The sequence below is a fragment of the Trematomus bernacchii genome, unplaced genomic scaffold (genome assembly GCF_902827165.1).
Source record: "Trematomus bernacchii unplaced genomic scaffold, fTreBer1.1, whole genome shotgun sequence".
Lineage (NCBI taxonomy): Eukaryota > Metazoa > Chordata > Actinopteri > Perciformes > Nototheniidae > Trematomus > Trematomus bernacchii.
The window spans coordinates 5,931,697-5,958,450 of NW_022987547.1; the positions used below are offsets into that span (position 1 = coordinate 5,931,697).

Genomic DNA, 26,754 nt, shown 5'->3' on the forward strand with positions numbered 1-26,754 from the left:
TTGGCCTACTAGATAGAATACATTTATGAATATTTCCAGCTGATTCCCTTTGTGCTATACCTCTACATCCCTGAACAGTTTGGATAGATGCAAGAAAGCCTAACTTTAGCAGCTTTGTGTAATGCTTGGTCAGTTGTTTTGTGGGCAGCAGTCAGCTGATGTGTGTTGTGATGATAAGCCTACATACTTCACTTCTCATTAGAAATTACAGGCAACAATTTTAAAAGTGAACAGCATCTGACCAGAAAATAACATATAATGACACGTTCCCCCAGTTGGCGCAGTATAATTTGGCAAAGGACATTTAGTCGTGCTGGCCAAAGCTTTAAAGCGTCAGATATAAACTTCACCAATATCAGAATCAGAATCAGAATACATTTATTAGTCCCACGGAGAGGACATTTGCGTAGTTAGAGCAGGAAAAAGAGCCACAGACAGCTTAATGTTACATATGTTACATATGTTACATGCATTAAAAAAAAGTACTAAGTTATGATATAATAAAAAATATAATAAAAAATAAAAAGTTACATAATTTTCAAAATACACATCCTGTAACAGGTCTTAGGATTTAGCAGCCAAGTATATATTACACAGTTATTAACGGCATATAGATATTGCACATATAGCACATTATATGATACTAAACCTGAAAAAGACAATTTAATCAGAATTACAAATACTTGTATTGATCCCTGGGGGAAAAGTGGGTTAGGTTATAGTTCATCTCATTGTATAATATACATATAAGCATTGAGAAATTAATAGATACATATGAATGAGAAATAGGTATAGTGCATATATGACAATATCACAGTGTACATAATAATGCTAAAATAGGTCTATAATTGCTACCATGCAGGAGTGGTCTATAAAATACGTTGAAAAGTGCAGTACTAATACAATAATAATATCACATTTGAATTATTATTATTACATAGTACATTTTTGTACACAACTATTGTACTTTTAAGTCAGTTGGGCAGAGTTGAAGGTATACATCATGATGGGGTTATAGCTGCTGACTGGAAGGCACATCAATAACGATATTTCATTATTTGACATGGCTCCTCACCGGTTGAGGGAGTTATTCCCTTTACCGGTTCTTCCGGTCGGCATTTTGAGAGAGAGAGAAAGAGAGACAGAGAAAGAGAGGAAGAGAGAGAGAGAGGTAGGGGGTAGACAATGTGGATCCCCTTTTCTCTGTCCCTCGATTGTTTTCATTCCCGAAAATAAACTCGCAAACACAACACCCAGCGTCTGATAAACTAGTCATCTGAATTTGAGAGGATGCTCCCCAGCTCCCAGCAGACATGCTCACCGTGAGAGAGAAGAGAAGCCCCCGGTCCTCCCGACAGGGTTCACTGCCGTTGTGTTAGCTGTTAACCGAAGGAGCTGTTTGAACGGTGGGACGGAGAGGGAGCTAGAGACTCTTCTCCAGCTGCCATCCTACTCCTGCTCCTCCCCCTCCCCCTCCTCCTCCTACACCACCAGAACCACTTCTCTTTCTCATCACATCCAGAGGTAAATAAGCCAGATTCAACAATAACAACCTCTATTCAGAGAAATCGTTCACCTTCCCCGAGTGTTTCCGGTTTGTCAGACACTCTCGGGCAGCCGTTGGTAACCGTTACCGGGATCAGCTAAAGGCGATCTGATTTGTGATGGGGTCTTTGCTTTGTACCCCTGCCTCCCTGGCGTCGGGTCGGGGTTACGCTTCCTAAGGCAAGTCCGAGGTCCACTTTGTGAGCTAGAGATGCGTCAGGGAAGGCCATAGTAAGTGTGAGGTGGAAATTTAAACCCATACACGACCTGCACGGTAAAGAAAAGAGCGATACAGAGTATGCTAACCGGGTTTGATGCACTCCCGGTGATGCTAGCTTAACGTTAAGCAAGTTACAGCACCTTTCCAGTTAGCATTCGTTAGCTAACCTCATCTCCAGTCGCTGCTAATCGGCTAACCCCGAGTTGATTTAGTCACTTTAATAAACTTAGCTATGATGCTAGTTCTCTTAACAAGTGTCTACAATGCCAAGAAAATAAGAAATGAGTAATAATACCGTCATATGTGGGGATAAGATAAGCTAATGTTGCTGTTGTGTGTTTGGTCAGCCCCGGAAACCTTAACTGATACTGTAACAAAAGAAATAATTTTAGCCTAAACTACGAGGTTTTTTGAAATACGTTTGCTAGTAGACTTCATGTTTACGTCAATAAATAAAAACTCAGACTAGCTGACGTTTTACGTTAGAGACAGAAAGAGTGAGACAGAATCGTTGTAACTTTTTTTATCCTTAATTCTACCAGATAGCTAGCTATGTTTGTCACCACTGCATTGCACGACATCTGTATGAGAGCTAATATTGTTAATTGTATGTTTCTTCAGTTATGTAATGTTTGACTTAAGTTGGAATATCACAGGTAAAAAAAAATACACACACTCAAGCTGTGTATGCAAAGTGGAAGAATGACCAGCAGGGGACAAGATGGTTTGGCCATAAGAAGCTGCCTTTAATCAATAACTTGTAAGGCATGCCCAGGCTTGCTATAAGGCTTCTATAAACTGTCTACGTCAGAGATGCAGTTATGTTGGCAGTTTAATAATGCACACTCATAAGCTGACACATCTTTATATCCCCATCCTAAAAGAAGCACACTATAGCTATATGGGAAAATATTAATTCTCATACTCCTATCATGAACAGTGTTCATGATAGGAGGGTATCGATGCAATGGCATCGATACCTTCATGGTAGTGAACATTCTGTAAAAGTGTGTGTTGCCATTTTTTTGTTTTGTCTCCGCAGCCTTTGGAGATGTGAGGAATAGAAAGAGATTGGTGATATTGAGCAGCCTGTGCATTGACACGACCTCTTGACCTCATCTTCAGCATGAATGGTGATATGCCTCATGTTCCCATCACTACTCTTGCTGGAATTGCTAGCCTGACAGACTGTAAGTGCAACATCATCTCTCACTAATGCTGTCCACACAGCCTAAATACTAACATTTTAACCAAGTTATGGCCAGGTTAAGGAATTCTTGACTGCCGAAATGTTACTATGTGAAGTCTTCTAGGCCTTCTAGTATAATGTGTAGTTATACTGGAAGCTAAATACTGGTAATTATGATGTTTTCACTACTGCTGATTTCAGGGCAGACAGGAGTGAAGTGGCTTATGTTCCTAAAAAAGGGAAGTTGTAGTCTTACAGACCTCAAACAAGTTTGATTTAAGAAAAATAGTAAAGCAACAATTATACAGATGACAAAGATATTATAGCCCTTTCATATTTGATTGTAATAGATTGTAAAAATCGAACTTGTTAAATGTAGAGGTTGATGGATCTTTATTTCTTTCATTAACTTTCAATATAATGCTACCATATATTGATGGCTTTTTGATTACAAAGATAGAAAGAACTTAAAACAATGTTTTAGCCATATGTATTCTGAGGCCTTTAGTAAACGGATTAGAGATGTTAAAACCCCAACATTAAATCCATTACTTTTTATTTTAGCCTAAATATATCAAGCTTAAATAAGCATACCCAAAATGTACTTTCTTAAAAAAAGAATTAAAGTGTATTATAGTCATTTGGCAATACTATCAAATAGTTGCATGGTCTACTAATACTTTTCCTAAACCTTTTTTCTTTGATATCTTTCCCATCTTTCTTTCTTTTTATTTCCAACGAACCTAACTAGTCTGTGTATCATCCTTTTAGTGTTGAACCAGCTGCCCTTGCCTTCTCCTCTCCCTGCCACCACCGCTAAGAGTCTGCTCTACAATGGAAGGATCTCCGAAGAGGTCAGCAACCTCCTGGTGTGCCGGGACGAGAATCTGGTGACTCAGCTGGCCCATAGCCTCAACCAGGTCTCCACTGAACACATGTAAGTGCCAATCACTGACGTTTCACAACATCTTTTAATCATTTAAATTGAATAGACAAAAGCTTGCCAGTAGCCACTACAGTAGGTTTGTAAAAGTGTGATTTACAAAATTGTTTACTAGTTAAATCACTAGTTTAACTTGCACAGGGAATGTAAATTGAGACTGGAAGGAATCAGATTGCATTACTCAATACTGCATTTAGGCCCAGTGTGCAGCTATTTCCTGCAATATGACTGTGTGCTATACTATTGTTTGCTTTTCAGAGAGTTGAAGGACAACTTGGGGAATGATGAACCTGAGGGTGACATGCCAGCGCTTCTACAAACTCTGCTGTCCAGGAACCCCAAAATATTTGGGGACAAAAGTATGCCAAGTCATTACATTACTCAGTACTCTTGTTTTTTAATATAACTAGTTACAGCTAGGTACACACAAGGACTTCCTGTGTCAGATGCACTACTTTGGTGATTTTCTAACAACAGGGGCAGAAGTATTGCAAGAGGAAAAAATGTAACGTGAAAATTAAGTTTTTATCATACAATAGGAACAATTCTTATTTCTATGGCTGAACTAACTCTTAAAAATGTGTAATGGACGGAGATGAAATCTTTTTTTGGCCTCTGGGAATAAAGCACCTCATCCTGTCCCACTTAGTATAGTTAAAACAGCTTGTTAGATAAAGTTATTTCATTAGACATTTTAAGTAATAGTTGTTTAAGTATAGCACTTGTCACACCATTTTTAGCAACACAAAAATATTTACTAATAAACCCATACACAGCTCTTAAAGGTTTAGCTCTGTTTGTTTTGTCATCATAGATTAAATGACTAATTGCCATAAATAGTTGAACATTTCTCTTTTAACCTTTGTTCAGGGAAGCCTTCTAGTTTTATAAGCAGCTGCACTAGACTGCAATTACGGTTGATTATAATTACATAGTTTTCATGCCCACTTTCATACTAAATCATTATTTGAAGAGAAAAAATACAGAAAAGCTGTGTGCACAGTGTGAACTAAACAGCTTGTGTATGACTGAAATCTTGATTACTTTTTATTTTTTACAAATGTACACAGATTTACCAGTTGACTGTGTATACATGTAATTGTTTTCCCAAACCATTACTGCAACAAATCCTATATTTTACTATCTTTAAAGCTTTAGTGTTATCCTGGCACTGATCTTGATTTAACTAAAGTAATTGATGACGCTGCATATAATGGGGGTGTTATGACATTGTTTGGTGTAGAGTAGATAAGGTTTGGTTTAGTTATTTCACTTTTGATGTTGTTAAATCTGAGCTGCCATGTTTCAAGAAGTGTTTATGTTATCAAATATGTAACCCTATATTACTGAGTTGCTATTCCTGAGGTATATTGGCGAGTTTTGTTGCTGTGGAATTGTGCATGTTCAGCTCATTGTTTGAACTAACGTTTTGTTTTAAATCCCTATCTCGTAGGTGTAATGCAACAGCCAATGGTGCAACAGTTTAAGATTTCTCAAAACCAGGTGCATGGGAGTCCAGGATCAAACTATCAGCAATCTCAGAGCCCAGCTGGGTAAGGCCTAGCCGGCATACAGTCAGATGATGAAGACGTAGAAGTATCTGTATTTATAACAAGAGTACTTCTTCCTCCTTTGCAGATGTTTTGCATCGCCACAGTCTGGATCAGGTGCTCGGTTCGTCCCCCAGCAGAACAGCCCTATACCCAGTCCCTACACCCCCCAGAGTCCTGCAGACTACATGCAGTACAATCCACCCAGTTATTCCCAACACCAACAGACCCAGCAAGGTAAGTACCAATAAAATCAAGAACATTGTAATTAACTACCTGCCACACTTCTGCAATGGATAGCAAAAAGCAAACATTTAGATTTGAATGAACAACATAGAAAAACGGTTATTTATTTTATTTATTTTGGACAATTATTTGTATTCCAAGTCAAGGTGGAAACAATTCAACAAGAAAAGTACTGTGCATTCCCATTTTGATTTACCACATTTATTCATTTTATACTCAAGCATTCTGCCTAAAACAGGAAGTGTTCTGTAAGAGACTACAGAACAAATAGTACTTAGTCAAGGTGTGGCTCTGAGGTGGTGATCACACATTTTTCCCCCAGTACATACCTTTTAAAATCCACCCACTATTCTTTGAAGGAAAACCCTTGTACAATTACACTGCCATTTCCTTAATATCTTTCATTTTTGTAAAGCACTTTGAATTGCCTTGCTTATTGTGTTGAAAGGTGCTATATAAATAAACTTGCCTTGCACCAACTAGATGGTGTTTCTTCTTTTGTCGTGGTCAAAATGCTTATACCGTAACTTCACTTCTCACATTTATTAAACCATGGTTTCTGTGGTTCTTAAATTCAATTATCTGAAATTCAGGCACAAAGAAGTAAAATTGGGGTTTTCCAAGACGCTCAGAATTTACTTCAAATATGAATATAATGGTCTAACCCTCATTGCTCTTGAGTTCAACATCTGACCCTCTTTCTCCCCCTTTCCAGTCTATCTATCATATATCTAAAAAGGGAAAATGACAGAGACAAAATGACACAAACAAATCTTTAAAAATGTGATTAGATTAGGTCTAAATAGGTTTTGAAAGTGGTGAATTAACTTGTTGAAACCTGTGGTCTGTCGATAAGCTGACACTTTCTTTCTGTAACAGGGTAAAACTACAACTGTCTATAAACGTGGATATAAAACATCTATCCCAGGGAGACATAAGCCATTTGTACGTCACAAATGATTAACCTGGAGATTTTCTTTCGCTCTCTGTTTCAGTTCGAACCATCCATGACAACAAGGTCTCTGGTCAGCTGTCAGGTACTTCATCTAATCATAATGCGAGACTAGGCTCAGATGAGGACTACATCCACATGGCCCACAGACTGGGGAATGAGGTAATATAGAATCAAACTACCTGACCTACAATTAGAAGACGCTGACTGATAAACGTGATGCTAAATGTCTCGTGTTCCCACAGGTAAATGACCCCTCCATGAGGGCCTTTCAAGTGAAATCCCCACAGTCTGTGTGTTCCCCTGCTGGGAGTGAAGAGGCTGCAAAAAGTATGATCAATTCTTCTTCTTAATAATAAAAAAAAATGACAAAATCTTAGCTAGCTTAACCTTAAATACATTTGTGTTTAACCAGGGTCCAGGCCTCCCCTCATCATGCAGTCTCCTCCCCCCGATGGGCCCCCAGGTGCAGCAGCTGACGTGCTCCTCAGCTCCGGGGACCGCAAAAAGAAGCAGAAGGAAAGGAGTAGAGAAGAAAATGAGCACACGGAAAAAAATCTCTCGTACGACATTGTCAGTTCTCCCTCTAAACAGTCCGCCAAGCTTACTATAAAACTGTCCCGCATGAAGTACTCCGACTTGGATGAACCTGAAGAACATCCTCCCAGGTCACGGGTCGACTCAGACCGTGAAACTGATTTGATGTATAATAACATTAATCAGTTGTCAAGGTCTGCGCATGACTTGTCACACAAGTTAGGTGCTGAGGAGCAGGCCAACTGTCAGCAGGTTCCTGTTCGGCCAATCACTAAGGAGTCCGGAGGCGTCAGCGGGGTCGTGTTTGATGACGCTGAGATGGACACACTAACGGAGATCGAGAGAATAGACCGTGAGTCGGCCAGCGAGAGAGAAAGGTGGTCTAAAGAAGTTCAGGATAAAGGTAATGTTCGTCCGCCTTTGCCCTGTTCTTTCTGATTCTTCCATGACCTACATCTGTTTGTAGAAGATCTCATTTTCATTTTTTTTTTTTATCACAGATAAGCCACTGAAGAAACGAAAGCAAGACTCATATCCTCAGGAATCCGGAGCTGAGTCCAATGAAGGGCCCGCCGTGCAAGTGTGCAACGCTGACAGCAAGTTGACACCCAAGAAGACGAATACTGCGAGTAACGGAGCCGGTCGGCCTGCTTTGATGGTCAGTATTGATCTGCAGCAAGCTGGCAGAATGATAAGACAGCCTGTCGTGGTCTTGGAAGCACAGAAGATGTGTGACGACCACGTACTGCACATCAATTCAAAGACTGATGCAATTGCAGATAAAGTTGTTGAAAACGCAGAGAAAGTTGTTGAAAACGCAGATAAAGTGGTTGAAAACAGACCTGGGATCATCAAACAGCATACTGACAGCCCCAGGAAGTCTGGCTCAGAGGGGCAACCTGTAACCCCCAAACAGAAGCAGGAAAGTCGACGCGATTCCAAACACAGACATGACGATAAAAAAACAGTCAGTGGCAAGGGACAAGTCGACAAACAGCCAGACAAACAGCCAGACAAACAGCCAGACAAACAGCCAGACAAACAGCCAGACAAACAGCCAGACAAACAGCCAGACAAACAGCCTGACAAACTGCCAGACAAACTGCCTGACAAACAGCCTGACAAACAGCCAGACAAACAGCCAGACAAACAGCCTGACAAACAGCCAGACAAACAGCCTGACAAACAGCCTGACAAACAGCCTGACAAACAGCCTGACAAACAGCCAGACAAACTGCCAGACAAACTGCCAGACAAACAGCCAGACAAACAGCCAGACACACCGCGGCAGAAACATGACAAGCATTCAGACCCACGCCACAAAGAGGAAAAGAACCACAACAGTCATCGATCCAACGTCGGCCAACCTGAGACTCCAAAGACCCCGAGCAAGGCAGAGCGTAACTCCAAACATGGAGAAGACAAAGTCAGGGAGAAAGATAGGGATAAAGATAAAAATGATAACGAAAAGGAAAAAAATATCGATAAAGAAAAAGAGAGAGATAGGGATAAGGTTAGAGAACGAAAAAAAGAAAGAAATAAAGAAAGAGAAAAGGATAAGGTGCGAGATAAAGATAGAGATAAGGAAAAAGACAGAGATAAAGAAACTGACAAAAACAAAGAAACTGACAGAGACAAAGACAAAAATAAAGAAACGGACATAAATAAAGAGAAAGACAAAGAGAGAGATAAGGACAAAGAGAGAGATAAGGACAGAGTTAAGGACAAAGAGAGAGATAAGGACAGAGATAAGGACAAAGAGAGAGATAAGGACAAAGAGAGGGAAAGGAAGCACAAAATGTCGAGGGAAAACTGCAACCGACCCTCTCCTGACGGGCATACTAAACCTGAGAGCCCGAGAGTGAAGCAGGACGGTAGCAGAAAATCTGCTGACCTCAATGGACGACAGAGGAAAGAGAGTTCCGGCCCTCAAAACTCCCAAAATAAGAAAGAGAGGAAAAGTGGGGAGGGGGTCGTTACTGGCCAAGCTGGAAACAAGCAGCAGGCTGTGGAGGCCAAACCCAGCGAATTCCCCGCTTACCTGCTGGGGGGCAAGTCCACTCTGAAGAACTTTGTGATCCCTAAATTGAAACGCGATGTGAAAGAGAAAGACCCCCAACTCCTGAGCAAACTGACCGAGAGCGAGCCCCTGGTCCGGCTGGAGAGAGTGTCGTTGGTGGAGAGTTTAAACAAGGGAGCCAAACCCCTCGTGGTGCTCAACAAACTCAGCATCGCTGAAGTCAAAACCATCATCAAGGAAAGCAGGAATTCACACAAATCCAAGACCTCAGGGAAAGGTACGATTTACTTTGAAATATGTACAATGGGCCCAGTTTCCAGATTGTGTATTTCCTTCACACCACTATCATTATTATTATCACAGTCTTTAATGACTCAGTAACTGATTGTATTTTCTTTTAAAGTACAGATGTGTCTGTGCAGGAAACTAACTCATCTCTTGTTTTTACAGAAATGTCTTCTGCTGAGAAGACAAACAAGCGGAATCACAGTCTGATCAGTAAGAAATCCAAGTACGCTGAGTCGGATGATGATGAAGAAGATGACAAAGAAGAAGATGAAGATTACTCTGAAAATGAGTGTTAGTATTTAACCTAAGAATTTTAAATTTTTGTACACACCACAAAATAAGTCAAAAAGCACTTCTTATACTAAATAAAGAGAAGAAAATAAATATATATAAATATATATATATATAACAAAATAAAAAGCACTTCTTATGCTAGAATATTGTTTACAAATACCCTAGTTTTTACGATTTAACCCAAAAAAAAAAGCGGATATGTTTTGATTAGAATTATTGCAGCTATTGAGCAACGATTGGAGCTTGGAGCTTAAATTACTTGATATTTTCTGACCTATCTTTCCTGGGTTCTGTGTTTTTCTTGTTACAGCTCCAAAGAAAAGGTCTAAGAAAAGTCACGACAAACCATCTAAGTCTGAAAAGAGGGCGGGCTCTGGAGAGCACCGGCGAAGTAGCGGTTCCCACGCTGCCCGTCGGGGGTCCGGTGGCCGCAGCCGTGAACTGAGTGAATCAGAAGAAGGCAGCCCGACTCCAAGCCTGAGTGATTGTGAGTTTATTTTCCACAAGCTTAAAGGTCCCATGTCATGGCCATTTCTACTGATCATAATTCCATTGTTGAGGTCTACTAGAATAGATTTATATTGTGCAATTTTCCAAACTCACATTGGTTTCTCATACAGCATCTCTGTATAGTATGTGTATTCACTCTCTGCCCTAAACGGCTTGTTGGAGCTCCTGCCCCCTCCCCCCCCTCCCTGTGAGACCAGTGTACTCTGATTGGTCGGCTCGCCCACTCTGTTCTGATGAGTCCACCACCGTTACAGCGGAACATCAGTGATTATGTGTTACAATGGCGTTTGTTAGCAACCAGAAAATGACACCAGTAATGACAAACAGATGAGAATGCTGCGTGGGGTCTGGGTGCCGTGTTGGCGGGACTTTGCGGGGCTCACTGCGAGGAGCGGACAGTGTGAGCTGGGTTAATTTCCTGCTTGCTGCGTGGGGTCTGCGAGACAGCGAGACATCGCAAATGGACGCGGGAAGGGGGGGGGTGCTGAGGGGGCTGCAGCACCCCCCATCTGCGAGGCTCCACTCGCACCTTTTTTGTTAAGTATCTCTAAGAAGACAAAATGAATTTACCTTACACAACTTGTGTAGGTCAATGCAAATCGTGATTGCCGTGTCTGGCGGCTGTCGTTCAGATTATTGCCATCTGAAATCAATGATCCATCTGGCCAATCTCCTGGATAGTCAGATTACTGCACCAAGTCTTCCTCTAATAAATATTCAGAGCTCGAGGGTGAGCTGCTGCTGTCAAGGATTTGACAAATGTTGTTTTCCTTTTGTTCAGCTGCCAGAAAATTGAAGAAGAAGGAGAAACAGAAAAACAAGAAGGCGTATGATTCCAAGCTGACAACAGAGGGTATTCTTTTACCACTTTGATTACTACGATTATACTAATGGTGCATTTTAAAGCTAAATATGTTTTTTTAATCAATTTGTTTACATTTCTTTTAACAGAAAAGATGGACTCCTCCTCATATAAGAGATTCCTGGCCAATGTGGACAGCATTCTTGAGAGCCTCGAGGATGTGGACCTCGCTGCTACAGGTGAACATTTACTGCTGCAATATTTTTATGACATTTGATGAATTGTTAAGACATTTTTTTGACTATTATAACTTTGTTCCCCCTCTAACAGATGATGATGATGGCATACCTGAAGAGCTGTTGCTCGGAAAGCACCAGTTGAGTGAGCTCTGCAGTGATTCCACTAAGCTCAAAGCTATGCGCATCTTTCACAAGGTAAGAGGAGTGTGTTTGTGACACCGGTTGATATTTAGCTATTGTGAGTTTCATTGAAAGTAATCATTTGTTTGCTCCTTAGTTTCCGTCTGATAAACTGGTGAAATTTCTGAATATCCTGGAGAAGAACATTCAGGACAGTGTCAAACTTACCACGTTAATGAACCATGTAAGTTTACAGGCACCTATCATTTTTTTTTGTTGCTTACTTGATTTAACTTTTGAGCTTTTCAATAAGATTTTCTTTTGTATCTGTAGGATAATGATTCATTGGACGAGGAGCGGTTGTGGCGTGACCTCATCATGGAGCGGGTGGCTAAGTCTGCTGATGCCTGTCTGACTGCTCTCAACATCATGACATCTCCACGCATGCCCAAGGTTGTTTACATAGAGGACGTGATTGAGAGGGTGCTGCAGTACTCCAAGTACCACCTGCAAAATTCTCTGTACCCTCAGTATGACCCCGCCTACAGAGGGGACCCCCATGGAGGTCAGCACACTTTTCTTCTTAGTTCTACAAAATCTGTGAGTGTTTTTGTGCGTGTGTTCATATAAGCTCCAATATAACCCTTTTTTCAACTCCGATTTTTCTTTGTCTTCCTCACCTAAGGTGCTGTGCACACTCCAAAGTCCAAAAGAGGAAAGAGTTCCAGCCACAAACAGAAGGTGGTGGTCATGCTCTACAACAAAGTGTGTGATATTGTCAGCAACATGTCAGAGCTGCTGGAGATCCAGCTGCTCACTGACACCACCATTCTCCAGGTGAGACTCTTTATCTGTCTGTCATCATTTCAGTTCATGACCCTGTTAAACCTTTGAGTTCTAACACACCTGATTCTCTTGTTTCCCACTTTTAGGTGTCGACTCTGGGTATAACACCTTTCTTTGTGGAGAATGTCAGTGATCTGCAGTTATGCGCCATCACACTAGTGACAGCAGTAAGTCTCCATGGCATCCATTTTCGTTTTATTTCAGCAGTCAGTTTTGTGTTTTATGACACCCACACAGTGTCTTCAATTTTATGTTTTGATGCATTGCTTTGCTTTTCTCTTCCTCAGGTGTTCACTCGCTACGAGAAGCACAGGCAGCTAATTCTTGAGGAGATATTCACCTCCCTGGCTAGACTGCCAACGAATAAACGCAGCCTCAGGAGCTTTAGGTTACTATATATTTAGTGAATTATATCATTAAAATAACATGAATCAAAAATGTTATCATTGAAGTGCTTTGTGTTTCTCTGTAAACCTAACTCTAGTTGTTTCTCGCCCAGGCTAAACAGTGATTCAGGAGGAGATGTGTATATCCAGATGGTCACTGCACTGGTTCTTCAGCTCATCCAGTGTGTGGTTCACTTTCCAGAGAAGGACGGAGATGATGATCATAATAAGAAGGTAACCACCGCAGATTTAGAAAATACTAAAACCATATTTTTCAGAAATGATGCTTTTATTCAGAAGTGATTTAACATATTGGATGCTTTTTTCTAGGTGGATAAAGATGTCTTCATCACAAACTCTTTTGAAACTGCCATGCGGACAGCTCAGAACTTCCTATCAGTTTTTCTCAAGAAGTAAGTCGTTTTCACACTCTGTAAATAAACTTTTGTTCAGAAACATATACAAATACAGATATGTGTCGCTAAGATAGCTGAGAAATGGGTGTCAAAACTAATCGCCAAACATTTAGGCAAAGGTTTCGCTCCACTCCACCCAATGCACTTTGGTTTTCGTGCTCACCACTCCACTGAGACAGCTAACTGTGTCTTTGTGGTAAAGGTTAAATGTATGTTGGACATGAGCCCATATGTAGGTGCTGTCTTCCTTGATCTCAGGAAGGCTTTTGACACTGTTGACCACCAAGTGCTCCTTACAAATCTGACTAATTTCAATTTTTCGGCAGTTTCGATACATTGGTTTAAGTCTTACTTATCGAACAGAAAACAGTGTGTTTCGGTCAACGGTGCCAACCCCTGTTGGGGTTCCACAAGGTTCCATTCTTGGACCATTACTGTTTTCTCTGTACATTAATGACTTGCCTAATGTATGTCCTGAGTTGAATGTGCAAATGTATGCCGATGATGCGGTCATCTTTGTACATAGCAAAAACACTGAAATTATCTCATCTTTTACATTACATGTTACTTGTTAGACGCTTTTATCCAAAGCGACTTACATACTCAATACTGTGGGCAATCCCCACAGGAGCAATTTGGGGTGAAGTGTGAAAATACACAACCGGAGAAAATCTGCCACTTCCTTATAGAGCCCCTCCTCCAACACACACGAACGCGCACATGACCAATGAGGGCACGAGATAAGTTTGTGCACAGATGGAAGGCTGACAGGCAGGTAGGCCATCCAGTTATTTTAGCCGGGCCGGCTAAAATGATTGGTCGTGCTTTTTACAGTACTACGACTTCCACAGATGACATTTTTGTATGGATTTTTTGTCAAAGCACTTAAGATATTCATTGCTATCGGGATGTTAAGAGCATTCCATGGAATATAACAAAAAGTGTATCTCGAGCCGGTTTCTCAAACTTACCTACCCCACCTTTAACTGTCAATGCTGCAAAGTCATACCTCCACTGTATGATTCTATCCCATATTGAATACTGTTTTACAAACTGGTCGTTTGCTTGTGCCACACACCTTAAACCAATAGAACAACTTTACAAGAGAGCTATCAAGGTTTTTGACAGAAAGCCTAATTCATACCACCGCTGTACCATCCTTGAAAAACACAATTTCTTGAGTTTTGAAAATGTTAAGTTTTTTAAAAGTATGTGTTTTTTTTTATAAATGTTTACATGGACTGGCCCCCCCCCCCTCCCTTAGGCGAATTCATCCACAGAAAACACACTGGACGCTGCACTAGGTCAGAAACCAGAGGAGACTGTGAAGTCCAGCGTAGACGGACCACTTTCAGTCAAAATGTCCTCTCCGTTAAAGGCAGCTCTTTGTGGAATAGCCTCCCAACTGAGATACGGGATTGTCCCACTCTCAATAGCTTCAAAGGTCAACTCAAAGAATGGTTGAGAAACAAACAAACAAACGTGCAATCACCGCTAAATGCACTTTAACACAGGGGTATCTCCTCTTGCACTTTATGTAGCTCTTTTATCTTCTCTTGCACTTTATATGTCGTAGCTGCTACATTGTACTGCCATGTGGTTAATGCTTGTTTGCTGCTCATGCTCTTTCTGCATATCATGTATTTATTTTTGCTATGTATACAAATGTCATGTTCTTAAATGTTGTATGTGAGGGACTACAGATGGAAATTAGCTAAAAGCTCAAATCCGGCATATTTACATTTTGAAGCATTAATTGTTAAAAATGTTCATCAATGTGCATTGTCCCTCTTCAAATAAACGATGAAATGAAAATGAAATGAAATATATTGTATTGTGTGTGTGTTTCAGGTGTGGCAGTAAGCAGGGAGAGGAGGACTACAGGCCTTTGTTTGAGAACTTTGTTCATGACCTGCTGTCTGCAGTCAACAGGCCTGAGTGGCCTGTAGCTGAACTGCTGCTCAGCTTACTGGGCCGGCTGCTGGTGAGTAACATCAATCACTTTAAAGGAATCACCCCCTATCATCTGCTCGGTAGAAACAGCTGCTGATTCCTTTTTTGACATTTCCCCTCCACTTCTCGTGCTCCAGGTGCACCAGTTCAGCAACAAGCAGACAGAAATGGCGCTCAGGGTGGCGTCGCTCGACTACCTCGGCACCGTGGCATCTCGCCTGCGTAAAGATGCTGTCAATAGCAACATGGACCAAAAGACTATTGACCGCATCCTCAAAGAGGTAGACTAGATGATTACACAATTACTTTCACGGAGCTACATTAATAGTGGTGTTGAACTGCTTCTGAGCCGCTTCTGGTTTATTGATTTCCTTACAGACTCAAGGCAGTGATGAGATCCAGCAACTCCAGAAGGCCTTGCTGTACTACCTTAATGAAAACATTGAGACAGAACCCTCTCTAGTGGTAAGTGTTTAATATTCACCCACTAAACTGTGAATATACAGAAATCATTATGGGCACATTTAGGATTTTATTATGAATGGATACTAGGCAGTGGTTAAACACATGGACTGTTTATATAGTTAGACAGGGTTCCTTGATGTCAGATTACTTTATAGTCTTCTTAATTACTTATATATTCATTTGTTTCATATAGTTTGCCAGGAAGTTTTACATTGCCCAGTGGTTCAGGGACGCTACGACTGAGGCCGAGAAAGCGATAAAGTCTCAAAATGACGACGAGGAAGTGAAAGGCCTTCATCATTCCATGGAAGTTGACTCAACTGAGGAGATTATGCAGAAATCCGAGTCACGAAAGAAATTCCTCCGCAAAGTCATCAGGACATCACCGTCAGATTTCAACTCTCTGAGGTAAATACTACTGTACTCTGCATCAATGCCCTGATTTGTTACGCTGTTTGACCTTATCTCCAATCCTGTGTTTTGACTGTCCTCTTGATGTTTCTTTCAGGGTAAACTCTGACACGGTAGAGTATGAGGACTCATGTCTGATTGTCAGATATCTGGCCTCCATGAGGCCGTTTGCACAGAGCTTTGATATTTATTTATCACAGGTGAGAGGATTCATTGCAAATAAACGTCAGTGAGAGACTTTGTTGTGTTGCCAGTCTCTAACTTTAAAAAAAATCTTTTGTATTAGATTCTGAGGGTGCTTGGTGAGAGTGCCATCGCAGTCAGAACTAAAGCCATGAAGTGTCTGTCTGAAGTAGTAGCTGTGGATCCAAGTATCCTGGCACGGGTAAGTCATCCTGTATTGTTGCTACATGATTCTCATATTACTGGATTGATAGGACCCAGATGAGGGTGTTGCACTTTTTCTTTGTACATGTGATGTGGGTGGCTGTGGCTCAGTGGATAGTGTGCTGGACTTCGAATCAGGGTATAGCAAGTTTGCGTCCCACTGCAGTCAGCATGTCGTTGTGTCCCTGGGCAAGACACTTCACCTCAAATTGCTCCTGTGGGGATTGTCCACAGTACTGAGTATGTCAGTCGCTTTGGATAAAAGCGTCTAACAAATGACATGTAATGTAATGTTTCGGTGTTGTTGTTTTTTGTTTTGTTTCTTTCCGTTAACTGTCAAGTGGGAACTAAGTATTTTTTGTGTACGTTTTCGTGTTTCTCTTATTATCCTATGATACTGTGTGAATAAGAAAATATGAAGGACAGACCATCTATTTCCATTTTTTTATTTTTTATTTTTTAGAATGGGGCAGGTAACATAAGATTATTTTCTTCTCCCTGCTCCTTTTCGGTCAATGGTGTGTTAATAGAGACATGTTTTGTAAACAATTATTAGACATTAAAGGTGGGATAGGTACGTTTGAGAAACCGGCTCGAGATCGCTGGAATTTGAAAATATACAACCGGAGAAAATCTGCCACTTCCTGACAGAGCCCCTCCTCCAACACACACGAACGCGCACATTACCAATGAGGGCACGAGATAAGTTTGTGCCCCGATGGAAGGCTGACAGGCAGGTAGGCCATCCAGGCCGGCTAAAATGATTGGTCGTGCTTTTTACAGTACTACAGCTTCCACAGATGATATTTTTTTATGGATTTTTTGTCAAAGCACTTAAGATATTCATTGCTATCGGGATGTTAAGAGCATTCCATGGAATATAACAAAAAGTGTATCTCGAGCCGGTTTCTCAAACTTACCTACCCCACCATTAAGTTGTGCATACCATGAACGGAACAAATACTAATTAAATTAAATAGAGGTAGCGCTAAATGTTTTTTTATTTGACAGATAAAAACCTTTCTTTACTGTGAATCCAACAAATTCAACAGGAGATTCTGTTAAAGCCTGGTTGTAATGTTGCTACATTCTAACCAGCAGTCATAACGTTCATTGATTTGTTTCTTTGCTTGACTTCTCTTTACGTTTTTGTTTTGCAGTTGGACATGCAGCGCGGGGTTCACTGTCGCCTCATGGATAACTCTACCAGTGTGCGAGAGGCGGCCGTGGAGCTGCTTGGCCGTTTTGTGCTAAGTCGACCGGAGCTCATTGAGCAGTACTACGACATGCTCATTGAAAGGATATTGGTAATTTCTTTAGCTTCTCTCTTTACATTTTGAACAGCTCAATGAGAGCTTCTGTATTATGCACAAATGAATCAACTCCTTCCCAGTTTAAAAAGATCGGGTCACATCATTGCCCTCTTAAGGGTTTGTGGAAGAGGCCATGGCTTACATTGGTCAAACTGAAATGGAACCTTCCCATTTACTTAAGCAAATTCTGACCAAAAGGTTCATTTAAAGTGCCAAAGTTCAACTGAGGTTAAATCATATTCTCCCACACTGCCCCCTAAAGATCAAATGTAGAACTACAACAATTTAGCAGTTTGAATATGCAATCGAGAAAGATATTTCTTCTTGACTATACTGACCTTCCCTTTAACCCATGTTCACACAGGACACAGGTATTAGTGTCAGGAAGAGGGTCATCAAGATCTTGAGAGATATTTGCCTGGAGCAGCCGGACTTCCACAAGGTGACCGAGATGTGTGTGAGGATGATCCGAAGGGTCAACGATGAGGAGGGGATCAAGGTTAGTGTTTGTTACAATCTGAATTATGCTTACATGATGTGTTTTTTTAATCTTATATACTAACATTTCTTTTCATATGCAGAAACTGGTGAATGAGACATTCCAGAAAATCTGGTTCACCCCCACACCCAGTCATGACAAAAATGCAATGACCCGGAAGATCCTGAACATCACAGACGTGGTGCGTATTACCTTGGCTACCTGATAAGAAACATTGTGCTGTTTAACTTTTTTATTTCCTGACTCATGTCCTGCTTTAATTTCATGCCAGGTGTCTGCATGCAAAGATTCAGGCTACGACTGGTTTGAGCAGCTTCTCCAAAATGTGAGTTGCTGACCTGTGTGGTCGTAGTGGTATCTCAACATCATGCTCTTTCTCTTTATGACAGCTGTTTTTTCGGGCCTCTTACTGTATCCAACTTCTGTATTAAATCTGTTTAGCTGCTCAAGTCTGAAGAACAAGCGTCGTACAAACCTGCCAAGAAGGCCTGTGTTCAGCTGGTGGATAATCTAGTGGAACACATCCTGACATATGAAGACACTCTTGCAGGTAATGAAAAAAACACCAGTTTACAAAATGAGTATTGCGTTGTTGTTGTGTTAGACATTCCTTTGCTTTGACACATCTCAATGCTCTTTGTGTTTGCCATTCAGACTGTGAAGACAAAGGGGTCACCTCAGGTCGTCTGGTATCATGCATCACCACTCTATACCTGTTCTGCAAGATCAGAGCACAGCTGATGGTCAAACACGCCATGACTATGCAGCCCTACCTGACCTCCAAGAGCAATGTAAGTATCATCATTGGTTAAGTTTCAGTCTAAAATTCTGACTTTTCTAAAAGTAAGAGATATCATTTGTTGCTCTAAGGACAGATAGGAACAATACCAACTCTTATGTTGTGCTATAGGGCCATCTAGTGGCAGCCAAATGGAATGAACGCAGTCCTTCTCTGAATCAGAATACCTTTATTAGTCCCACGGAGGGGACATTTGGTAGTTACAGCAGGAAAAAGTGCCACAGACAGCTTAATGTTACATATGTTAAATATGTGACATGCATTTAAAAAAAAGTACTAGGTTATGATATTATAAAAAATATATAATAAAAAAATAAAAAGTTACATAATTAAAAAAAATATACACATCCTGTAACAGTTCTTAGGATTTAGCAGCCAGGTGTATATATTACCCAGTTATTAACGGCATATATATATATTGCACATCTAGCACATATTGCACATAGGTGGTTGGTATTTAACAGCAACAAGTTACACAATTTACAAAATACAAAATACACACCTTGTAACAGTTCTTAGGATTTAGCAGCCAGGTATATATTACACAGTTATTAACGGAATTTATATATTGCACATATTGCACATAGTTTGTTGGTATTTAGCAGCAAGGGGTGAAGTCTGTGTTGTGGTGTGTGTGTGTGGGGGGGGGGGGGGGGTCAACTAGGGGCTGTGCTGGTTGTACCCACATTTGCTGTAATGTGTGTGAAATCAATTGCTTACAATCAATTGCCATATATAATGGGGCACACCTGTGTAATAAAGACATCCCATCACTCAAATACTAAATGCGTTATACTCAAATGCTAATACTAATGCTGTACATTGTTTAATTAAGCTTTATATTGTAGGATAAACTATACAGTGTTGAATTCATTAAAGAAAACACGCTTTTGAGCTGAGAGGAGGAGTCTAAAGCAATTACTTGTTTTTCCAAAGTTATTTCCCAGCTCAGCTTTGGACTGAGCAGCTGTCTCTGCATTTATATTCCAGACTCAGAACGACTTCATGGTGATCTGTAACGTGGCAAAGATCCTGGAGCTGGCCGTGCCTCTGATGGAGCAACCAAGTGAGACTTTCCTCACCACCATAGAAGAAGACTTGATGAAGCTCATTATCAAATATGGCATGACGGTCAGTGTGATTTACAGCTTTCACAGATATATCCCAAGAAAACATAACAAATTGAGATGTGATACTGCTCTGAGGGCACTGATTTTAATTTGATTCCATTTGTTGTGTTTGTTCCTCAGGTCGTACAACACTGTGTCAGCTGTCTTGGTGCTGTTGTGAACAAGGTCACACACAACTACAAGTTCGTCTGGGCGTGTTTCAATCGCTACTATGGTAAGGCTTCTGTAAACATCAATTATAACATAAACAACACACATGTTCTCATACCAGAATCAGCATTCAGCTTGATGGGAAAGGCTGGAAAGAAATTTGAGAATACACAAAAACATCGCAAAATATACGTAGGGATTATTATTGTTAACATGATAATTCACTTTCAAATTTACAGGGTTACATTATGCTCATATCACCTCATTATACTCACTTTCTCATTTCACATGGATATAAATAAGAGCATTAAACACACCAAAAGTTATTTCTATAAACCAGAGAAACATAAGTTGGACTCAATGCCGATTTGTATCTTTCTATAGGAGCTCTTGCAAAACTGAAGACCCAGCACCAAGAGGACCCCACCAGCGTCACCCTGGCTACCAACAAACCTACTCTCCTGCGCTCACTCTTCACTGTGGGGGCTCTCTGCCGACACTTTGATTACGATCAAGAGGAGTTCAAGGGCACTAGCAAGGTAAACAGCAGCACTCAAACTATTTGAATAATGTGCCTGACTTCTGTTGAACCTGACTCATAAATGACTGCTTTCACTCAGATCGTCATCAAGGAGAAAGTGTTGGAGCTTCTGTTGTACTTCACCACTCATGAAGATGAAGAGGTCCAGATCAAGGCCATCATAGGTCTAGGTAAGTTGCTCCTTATCTCATAGTAACATAGATCACTGTCATTTCTTGTTTTTATTTGCATATGTCTTTGGGTTCCCTCTATATTTATTTAAATGATTTCCATTCTCTCTAGGCTTCCAGTTCATCATGCATCCAGAGCTCATGTTTGTTCAGGATGTGAAGGTCCTGTATAACAACACCCTGTCAGAGGATAACCCTTCGGTCAATCGGAGGATCCAGGTGCTAAAAAACCTGCAGATATACCTGCAAGAGGAGGACTCTCGAATGCAGGTGGCCGATCGTGAATGTGAGTTTAATGAAATATTCCCATTTTGGCCTTATTGTGAAGACAGACAAAATCCCTACTAATCTGTTTGCATGGCTAATCAAAATGAATGTTCCTATTTAAATGCCCTGCTTGTATGTTCTATGTCAGCATGTCAAACATGTAGCACCTTCGAAGACAAAGCCAGTGGTCGCGTTAACCGAATATTTTCCTTCTATGACGATTTTTTTTTAACAATGACGGAAACATTTGCCGTACAAATCATTGAAATGTCTGTGAGTTTTCGCTTTACGCTGTGCATGCATATTTCGGTGGGCATGCATAACACGGCATAACACCGACGCTAACAGTTCTCTGCACCAAGCCCCCCCCCCAGTCCGAGTTGTGTACAGACCCGACGGGTAATAATGGATTATGACGGAAAATGTACGATCCTGTCCGTCAAAATGACAGGCAGTGAAAAGGTCTAGCGCCACCACTGAACCAAGCTGATGCTTTTTTTTTTAATTCAGGGAAGAATCAGGAAAAGCAGGAGGATCTGAAGGAAATGGGAGACATCTCATCAGGCATGAGCAGCTCCATAATGCAGATCTACCTGAAGCAGGTGCTGGAGTCCTTCTTCCACTCTCAGTCCACTGTTCGCCACTTCGCCCTGAGCGTCATCCTTCTGACTCTCAGCCAGGGCCTCATCCATCCTGTGCAGGTATGCTCACAGTCTCACTCCAGCACTCAAGACTGAGATTAAGATCTTACAAGCAAGAACTGTTTTTTTGTCTCGCAGTCATAACTAGGTTGATGATTAGTCACATTTTAACCAATTTACAATATTTTACTGTGTTGGAAGGTTTTTTACAATTGAAATGGTCACATGAGCGAGTGTATTCTACTGTTTTCCATGTTGTTCCACCCCAATGACAACATTCTCTTCCCGTCTTGAATGACTGATGAGCTGATCACTGATTTGAAATCTTTTTTTTTAGTGTGTGCCATACTTGATTGCCATGGGAACCGACCCGGAGCCAACCATGAAGAACAAAGCCGATCAACAGCTGGTGGAGATTGACAAGAAATATATAGGCTTCATCCACGTGAGTGACTTGCTCGTTTATTAACAGCAAACTAGATGTAAAAAAAGTGTTTGCATTTCTGTAAACGTACACATCTCATAATGGATTTTGTGATAGGCATCGGAAGGATTTGGATCATTATCTATTATCTACAGACATGCTGAGTTGTGTTTATTTGTGAATCCACAGATGAAGGCCGTAGCAGGGTTGAAGATGTCTTATCAGGTGCAACAGGCCATAAACGGAGCCAAAAGCCCACTGCTTCGAGGTTTTCGTCCGGATGAGACAGACACTGCTCTCTGCGCTCATCTCTACTCTATGGTGCGAGGGAACCGACAGCACAGACGGGCTTTCCTCATTTCTCTGCTCAACCTGTTTGATGACAGCTCAGTAAGTCACCTTCAGTGCATCTCCAACCAGGCAGTATCCAAGCTTTACTGCTAATAGTTCATTTAGGTCAGGGGTGTCAAACTCAATTTCATCTCGGGCCACATTAGCATCATGGTTGCACTCAAAGGGCCAGTTTTATAGACAAGACTATAAAAAATACATGTATAAAAATGTAATATATGTAAAATAATGTGTTATTACATTATTGCCTCTGCATTGGATTATTATCGGATAACTTAATAAGTCTTTTCAGTGAGAATGTCACAAAATGATTTAAAAAGAAAAGCCAAATTCTGGAAAAAAAGTCAAAATGAAAAAAAAGAAATGACATTTTGAAAAAAAAGTCAGATTCTGAGAAAAAGGCAAATTCTAAGAAAAAATGAATATTTTGAAGCAAGAAAGTCAAATTCTGAGAAACAAGTCAAATTTGAGAGGCATTTGTGCTACATGTAGTTTATGGGCAACGTGCTTCTGTAAACCGTCATGTAACCTTATAATAAACATATTATATTCTTTGCAAGCTCTTGTGGGGCCACTTCACATGAAGTCACGGGCCGGATTTGGCCCCCGGGCCTTGAGTTTGACACCCCTGATTTAGGTAGTGATTTTCTACCTTTTGTCTCCTGCAGAAAACAGAGGTGAACATGCTGCTGTTCGTAGCAGACAACTTAGCCTGCTTCCCCTACCAGACCCAGGAGGAGCCTCTGTTCATCATGCACCATGTAGACATCACGCTGTCAGTCTCTGGCAGCAACCTGCTCCAGTCCTTCAAGGAGGTGCAAAGCTTGGTTTTTTACTTTGGATGGGAAATATTGCTCTTTTTGGTGAGATGAAAATAAAAGCTCGGGTAATAAATCTTCTGAATGATTGGTATATGTTTGGTTCTCTGTGCAGTCTTTACGGAAAGAGCCTGTCAATCAGGAAGAGGAGATGAAGGCAAAAAAGAAGAAGAAGAAGAAAAAGAAGAAGAAGAAGCATCATAAGAGACAACTGGGCTCGGATGAGGACGATGAAGAGGAGGACGAGGAGCAGAGCAGTAGCTCCTCCAGCAGCAGCAGTGAGGAGGAAGAGGAGGTGGTGCACAGGGCGAAGAAACCTGTGGATCATGATTCTGACTTTGAAGATGAGGACGCAGTGATGTCCCGTCTGCCCGAAAACTCCAACCCTCTTCTGGAGTTTTCCAGCTCCTCACAGGGCATCCTGCTGCTGCTGATGCTCAAACAACACCTGAAGAATCTGTTCGGTTTAACAGACAGGTGGGCCACATCAGAAATGGACAGTTTAGCCAATCTATATTTAACAAAGTAATGCAATTGATAATATGACTCAGACTAAACTAGTTTTCTGTTTGCGTTTCAGCAAAATCCAGAAGTATTCCCCGACAGAGTCTGCCAAAGTGTACGACAAGGCAGTGAACAGGAAGTCTAAGGTGCACTTTAACCCCGGTCAGACACTGCTCTACCTGAAGAGTGATCTGGCCAACACGGAGCTCAGCCACGAGACCAAGAGGAATATTGTTAAACAGTATTTGGATGTAAGCATTCAGCACTATGTTCAAAGTGAATGTGTATTCATGTTTCAGTCTCAGGAGTATGACTCATATTATATCTGCTTTTATCTCTTAGTTCAAGGTACTGATGGAGCACTTGGATCGTGACGAAGAGGACCAAGAGGGTGAAGCGAATGCAAACGCCAGAAACAAAGCCATTACTTCACTGCTGAAGGGCCCAAAACCAGTGAACCACAACCACAATAACCACACTGCTCCAGTGGAGTCAGAGGAGGAGGAGAGTGAAGCTGAAGAGCCCCCTGCGGTAGGAATTTTAAAACATTTTAAAATAAAGAACCCGCATAGGATTTCTATGTTCCTGTAATAAGACTGCATCAACGTGGGCAATAGTGAGCTGGATATCAAATTGAAGTTACAAACCAGAAGGGTTGAGGAAGGTTAATAAGAAATAAAAGAGAAAATGTTTTATCATGATTAAATACAGGATATATTACCCATACAGAATGTCAATTTGACATGATATATGTAATGTCCATGACCTACACCAACATCTTAACATTCTTTGGATTATCTTCATTGTTGTAAACAGAAACTCAACTTTGATAGCCGTTTTACTGCAGCTTCACACATTATTTATTTATTTAATTTAATCGTTTATTTGGCAGGGACAATGCACAGTAATGAACACTTAAAACATTCAAATGTGTCAAGCGTAACAGTGCCAGATTTAGCTTTGAGCTCATTTCCATCCGCAGTCCCTCACATAAAACATTTAAGAAGTTTACATTTGACAAACATAGCAAAAACAAAATACATAATATGCAAAAGGTGCAAAAGGTTGGTTATCCCAACAATTCTGTGAGATGTGTATGTGGTGCCTCCTGTGTAATAAAGTTGTTTTCATGTGGGACACCCTCTGCTTCTTCTATCAACAGCGCAAACCGAAGAAAGCCGTGGAGACCCCAGAAGACACAGGCAACTTGCAGGAGAGAGTAAAGGCCATGGACATCATTGCCCTCTGCTGTCCCAAATTCAAAGACAGACCACAGATCGCCAGGGTCATCCAGAGGATCAAAACTGGCTACAGCATACACTGGATGACTGGTTCTTACTCTGGGTCCTGGGCGGAGGTAAAGAAACGGGAAGGTCGCAAAAAGGTGCCTTGGGTTGACACCATCAAAGAATCAGACATCATTTACAAGAAAATATCCTTCGCAAGTGGACAAAAGCTGTCGAACAAAGTGGCACAGACGTTACGGGATCTATACGCTGCCAAGGACGGGGACTAAGAGTCACTGCGAACCTCCTCCCACACCCCAAACCTGTGCGGACCCAGTATGTTACACAGAGGAAATCAAACCTCTTTAGATTTAAGGACCAGAAGGAGGAAAAGTATTGTGAACTATGATCTGTTTAAATACAGACATGTTTAAGTTAAACACAAGAAAAACATAAGAAGGAAATGTTTGGGAAAACATTGTGTGGGAGTTCCTTCGCTGTTGTGCAGCAACTTCGTTGTTTGATTTTTACTCCCACTGTATAATAGTTTAACTAAACACATGTTTATATCTGAACATAATTCTGTAAAAAAGTAAACTGAATGTTGGAAATTAGTGTTATGATGATGTTCTTAATAAAGTGTTTTTGGAGTTTAAACTAGCACCAGATGAATTTATTCACTTGACCTGAGCTCCAAGAACTTTTAGCTTTCTTTTTTTTTCTTGTTTCGAACACTTTGTTGTTTACCTACACTGTGTAATGGAGTATCTTTGATATGTTTTATTTATGTTAAGAGCAGTGCAGTATCTGTGCCTATATGCAGGGGAAGTTATATTGTTTTTAATATAGATTTTGATGTTATAGAACACAGCAAGAAAAAAGTTATCCCCCGCTCTTCTGGTGAAACAAATACTGCAATAAATTTTTCTTACGTCTTTGTTACTTGTTTGCGTTTTTTTTCCTCACTTAAAAATATTTATTGTGTCATTTTCAAAAACGAATGCCTCGTATTGTCTGGCTGAATTCCCTCACCTGTCTGATGGAGATTAAGAATAGTGAAGTAAGACTTGGAGGGTTTTTTACAGATCAAATTGGACGGCAAACAGCTCTATCTAAAGAAATCATAACAGAGCGTCCTAAAGGGTTATTTAATTCTCTAATCATTGAGCAATGTTTGCCATAACAGCTCATCTTGCCTTGATTAAGACTGGAAGGTCATTTTATAAAAATCAGTTGGACGTTACTCCACACTAGTGGTTGATGTACTGTGCACAATTACTTTTTCTCTTTAGGATTATTTGCATTCTGGTAAAAAAACGTTTGATCAAGCAGATGATTTGAATTGAACAAGAATGCCCCTTTTCTTCTTATTTTTCCTCTCTTTATGCTTTAATTTATGATTGCTATGAAGCCACTTGCTTTTTGGAGAACAGAGAAACACAGGAAGTTCTTCATAGTATCAAAACGATGGAAACCTAAAATGTACATTTACTGTAACATTTCAAAGTGCTACAAAGTGATTATAAATCATGTCAAGGGAATCAGATTTTCTTTATTTTGATGCTGAAATAAAATAAACACTTGCAATATTTGTTATGAATA

The 26,754-nt window shown here is 40.7% G+C and overlaps 1 protein-coding gene across 4 annotated transcripts; it reads left to right on the forward strand.

Annotated features, from left to right (window-relative positions):
* The first annotated feature begins 1,127 nt into the window (after positions 1 to 1,127).
* On the forward strand, positions 1,128 to 26,090 carry LOC117476804 (nipped-B-like protein B). Of its 4 annotated transcripts, none has more exons than XM_034123556.1 (47): positions 1,128 to 1,524; positions 2,808 to 2,955; positions 3,726 to 3,891; positions 4,156 to 4,256; positions 5,351 to 5,450; positions 5,536 to 5,684; positions 6,689 to 6,807; positions 6,891 to 6,975; positions 7,061 to 7,585; positions 7,683 to 9,479; positions 9,653 to 9,781; positions 10,095 to 10,271; positions 11,076 to 11,147; positions 11,246 to 11,335; positions 11,427 to 11,530; positions 11,613 to 11,699; positions 11,789 to 12,020; positions 12,141 to 12,292; positions 12,388 to 12,468; positions 12,589 to 12,689; positions 12,801 to 12,921; positions 13,018 to 13,100; positions 14,955 to 15,087; positions 15,194 to 15,337; positions 15,435 to 15,521; positions 15,715 to 15,929; positions 16,030 to 16,132; positions 16,219 to 16,317; positions 17,480 to 17,626; positions 17,997 to 18,131; positions 18,214 to 18,312; positions 18,403 to 18,456; positions 18,573 to 18,681; positions 18,786 to 18,922; positions 19,921 to 20,061; positions 20,181 to 20,274; positions 20,595 to 20,749; positions 20,831 to 20,921; positions 21,034 to 21,207; positions 21,699 to 21,889; positions 22,167 to 22,274; positions 22,443 to 22,643; positions 23,273 to 23,419; positions 23,538 to 23,899; positions 24,003 to 24,177; positions 24,269 to 24,457; positions 25,089 to 26,090. In XM_034123556.1, exons 2-47 carry the CDS (start codon positions 2,892 to 2,894, stop codon positions 25,440 to 25,442), a joined length of 8,379 nt encoding a protein of 2,792 aa, XP_033979447.1. In that variant the 5' UTR covers positions 1,128 to 1,524; positions 2,808 to 2,891; the 3' UTR covers positions 25,443 to 26,090. The 4 variants fall into 4 exon arrangements, with proteins under 4 accessions (XP_033979447.1, XP_033979449.1, XP_033979448.1 ...); XM_034123558.1 differs by lacking the exon at positions 1,128 to 1,524 and adding an exon at positions 1,532 to 1,776; XM_034123557.1 differs by lacking the exon at positions 1,128 to 1,524 and adding an exon at positions 1,532 to 1,725.
* The last annotated feature ends 664 nt before the right edge of the window (positions 26,091 to 26,754 follow it).